The sequence below is a fragment of the Sinocyclocheilus rhinocerous genome, unplaced genomic scaffold, assembly GCF_001515625.1.
Source record: "Sinocyclocheilus rhinocerous isolate Xijiao unplaced genomic scaffold, SAMN03320098_v1.1 scaffold47, whole genome shotgun sequence".
Taxonomy (NCBI): Eukaryota; Metazoa; Chordata; class Actinopteri; order Cypriniformes; family Cyprinidae; genus Sinocyclocheilus; species Sinocyclocheilus rhinocerous.
The window spans coordinates 512,869-516,311 of NW_015633578.1; the positions used below are offsets into that span (position 1 = coordinate 512,869).

Here is a 3,443-nt window from a genome sequence, read left to right on the forward strand (position 1 = left end):
ACACACATTAATAATAATACTAATATATATATATAAAATAAATGACATTTTCTTTAATTTGAGTTTTTATATAATTAAAAACATGGCATATTTGTATAATTTCAGCTGTCATGTCTTTCTGTAGTGTTTACGGCGGTTTTACCACACTCACCCACGGTCAGCGTGTGGGCGTGGCACTTGCGATTGATGCAGAACCTCCAGAGGCCCTGATTGGCTGCGTTCCCGGAGTAGCGATACTGCATCCAATAGTCTGTTGCCGTGGAGATGATGAAGAGCACGAGGGCCGCCACTCCACCCAGAGAGGCCCCGCCTACCAGAGTGAGCACCATCAGTCAGAGGATCGGGACGTCCTCCTGCACGCACACACACACACACACACACACACACGTTCACTAACTGATCAACACTGTACTGAATACACTAGTGCTGAAGAACTGACATTAAGTTTGCGCTCCAGACGTCAATGATTCCTCTTGTTCAGGAGAGAGCAAACACCCATAGCAACCCCATGGCAACATGCCAACAACCAATCAGAACACTTTAGTAACCGCATAGCAACTGCCTGGCAACCACTCAGCAACTTCTGCACGTGTAAACGCCGCTCATATTTTCGGTAAAAGTACATTTGAAAATATTACATGGAAACGTGATTCAGCTTTCAGTTTTCTCAGGATAAAGACTTTAAAACATACAACATGTACAAATTTAGGCAAAATACTATATTTGTTAGTATTACAAATAGCAAATAAACTTTAATGAATATATTAGTAAATTAAAAAAAACACTAAAATATTAAATTATATAGGATAAATTAAATATATTTGTGCAATTTTTATATTTTTTATGACAAATATACAACATATAAACAATAATAATAATAAAATATAGGACAAATTAAAAGTATCTGTGTAATTTATTCCATACATACAAATTTAGGCAAAATACTATATTTGTTACTATTACAGATAGCAAATAAACTTTCATGTATATATTAGTAAATAAAAACACTAACTTATAGGATAAATTAAACATATTTGTGTATTTTTTAATAAAATATATACAACATATAAATAATAATAATGAATTATAGGATAAATTAAATGGTTTTTTTGTGTAATTTTGTAGATTTTTATGATAAATATACAACATACAATATTAATAATAAATTATAGGACAAATTAAAAGTATGTGTAAATTTGATAACAAATATACAACATATAACTACTACTACTACTAATAATAATAATAAATTATAGAATAGATTAAATTCATTTGTTTAATTTTTATAATATACAACATATAAATCACCATAATCACCATTTATAAATTATAGCATAAATAAGTGTATATTTTAAAAAATAACAAACCATCAGAAACCTTGCAAGAAACTTTCAAGAGGTATCATTAATGGTAATTAATGACATCTTTAAAATATTAATAAATATTTTGTAGTTATAATGATACATTTTTATAATTTTAAACATTATAATATGATGGATTTTATCATTATATTCCACAATAGCGTACAGAAAGCCACCTATTTTTTGCTTTTAATAAAGACTTTTATTAATGCCATATTAGAAATGAAAGAACTTTCCACTTTTGAAGAAAAAAGACTATTATAAAAAAAAAAAAAAAAGTTTATACTAATACAAACACTAAAAGACAACTCTGAATTTTTGTGTAACTTCTGCACCAACTTTTTACAAACAAACCCTTTGGTTCGCGAACAAAAGGCTTTCTGTGCGATCAGCATTTGGCTCGAATCGAGCCGATTAATCAAAACTTCAATCCGTTCATCATAAAAGCGTTCTGAATGCGAAGCGTTTGCGCAGCACAAACTGGATCAGCACATTTCAAACTCGAGCTGAACGCTGCCAAACACACACACACACAAATTACTAACAAATGACTCACTCACAGACGAATAAGAGAGACATTCACGATAAAACTCACAAAACGTGCCATAAACGCATCGCAAATGGACGCTGAGAACAAACCGCGCTTTTGTTCCCGCCAATGCAAGGATTTAAAAAACAGCAAGTGTAACGGTCAAATCATTCTCCAAGACTTCCCTCAAACAGCCGCGGACTGTCCTTAAAGCACCTAATGAAGTAGATAAAACTTTGTCAATAGTTTAAAATCAATTTGATATCATATCTTATATCATCATGTACCTCTCAGACGGTTGCTGCCGGTCTCCCGCGAGGATTGAGCTCCGTGCGAGCGCTTCTGCCGTTTTTAAGCCCACTACGCGCGGCCGTCATTGTTCGGGCCACAATGGAGCGAATCATCCAGTCAGACATGTGAGATGTGAGGTAATCCGCATCTTTCACCGCGTCTCGTCCTGTTGTTTACTCGCTGACGCTCTCCTCACAATCTCGCCAGTCTTCTGCGGCGTGGGGCGTTAGTGACGCGCGTCGACGCCTCGGTCTTCCTCCTTCGGCTGGAGGTCAAATCGAGCCAGAACTCTTGGACTGGGGCTTTGAAGGATGAAGAAACGCCTCACATATATATATAAACAAAGGTTTGGGATCAGTAAGATTTTTAATGTTTTTAATTAGAGTTTCTTCTGCTCATCAAGGCTGTATTTATTTGATCAAAAATACAGAAAAAAACGAATATTGTGAAGTATTATTGCAGTTTCTAATATTGGTTTCCTATTTTAATATAACGTTACTTTAAAATATAATGTATTCCCGTGATGCAAAGCATCATTACTCCAGTCTTCAGCGTCACATGATCTTCAGAAATCATAATAATATGCTGATTTATTACAGTTTTGCGGCTTCATATTTTTTTGGAACACGTGATACTTGTTTCTTTGATTCTTTGATGAATAAAAAGTTAAAAAGAGCAGCGTTTTTTCAAAACCGAAATCTTTTCTAACAGTATAAGTCTTTACTATCACTTTTAATCCATTTAACACATCCTTGCTGAATAAAAGTATTAATTTCTTTTAAAAAAAGAAAAAGAAAGAAAAGATTTACTGACCCCAAACTTTTAAATACTAGTGTATGTTGTAATGTTTTGTGTGTTTTGAATAAACAGTTCTTTTTAACTCTTTATCAAAGAATTCTGAAAAAAGTATCACAGGGTCCAAAATAATATGAAGCAGCAACAGTTTCCAGCTCTGATAATAAATCAGCATATTAGAATGATTTCTGAAGATCTTGTGACACTGAAGACTGGAGTAATGATGCTGGAAATACAGCTGCGCATCACAGAAATACATTATATTTTGAAGTATATTCAAATAGAAACTTATTTTAAATTGCAATAATATTTCACAAAATAACAGGGTTTTTTCTGTATTTTTGGTCAAATAAATACAGTCTTGATGAGCACAAGAAACTTTGGTAAAAAATATGAAAAATCTTACTGATCCCAAACTTTTGATACACACACACACACACACACACACAGACACAGACACACACACA

At 33.4% G+C, this 3,443-nt stretch overlaps 1 protein-coding gene across 1 annotated transcript in view; it reads right to left on the reverse strand.

Annotated features, from left to right (window-relative positions):
- The window catches only part of lim2.2 (lens intrinsic membrane protein 2.2), a 3,637-nt gene extending 1,331 nt beyond the window's left edge, over positions 1 to 2,306 (reverse strand). Inside the window, exons 1-2 of the mRNA XM_016558459.1 lie at positions 2,178 to 2,306; positions 152 to 353 (exon numbers count right to left, since the gene is read on the reverse strand). Of these exons, the coding sequence (XP_016413945.1) occupies positions 152 to 329 (178 nt within the window). The 5' untranslated portion in view covers positions 330 to 353; positions 2,178 to 2,306. The remainder of the gene's footprint in view (positions 1 to 151; positions 354 to 2,177) is intronic.
- Between the last annotated feature and the right edge of the window lie 1,137 nt (positions 2,307 to 3,443).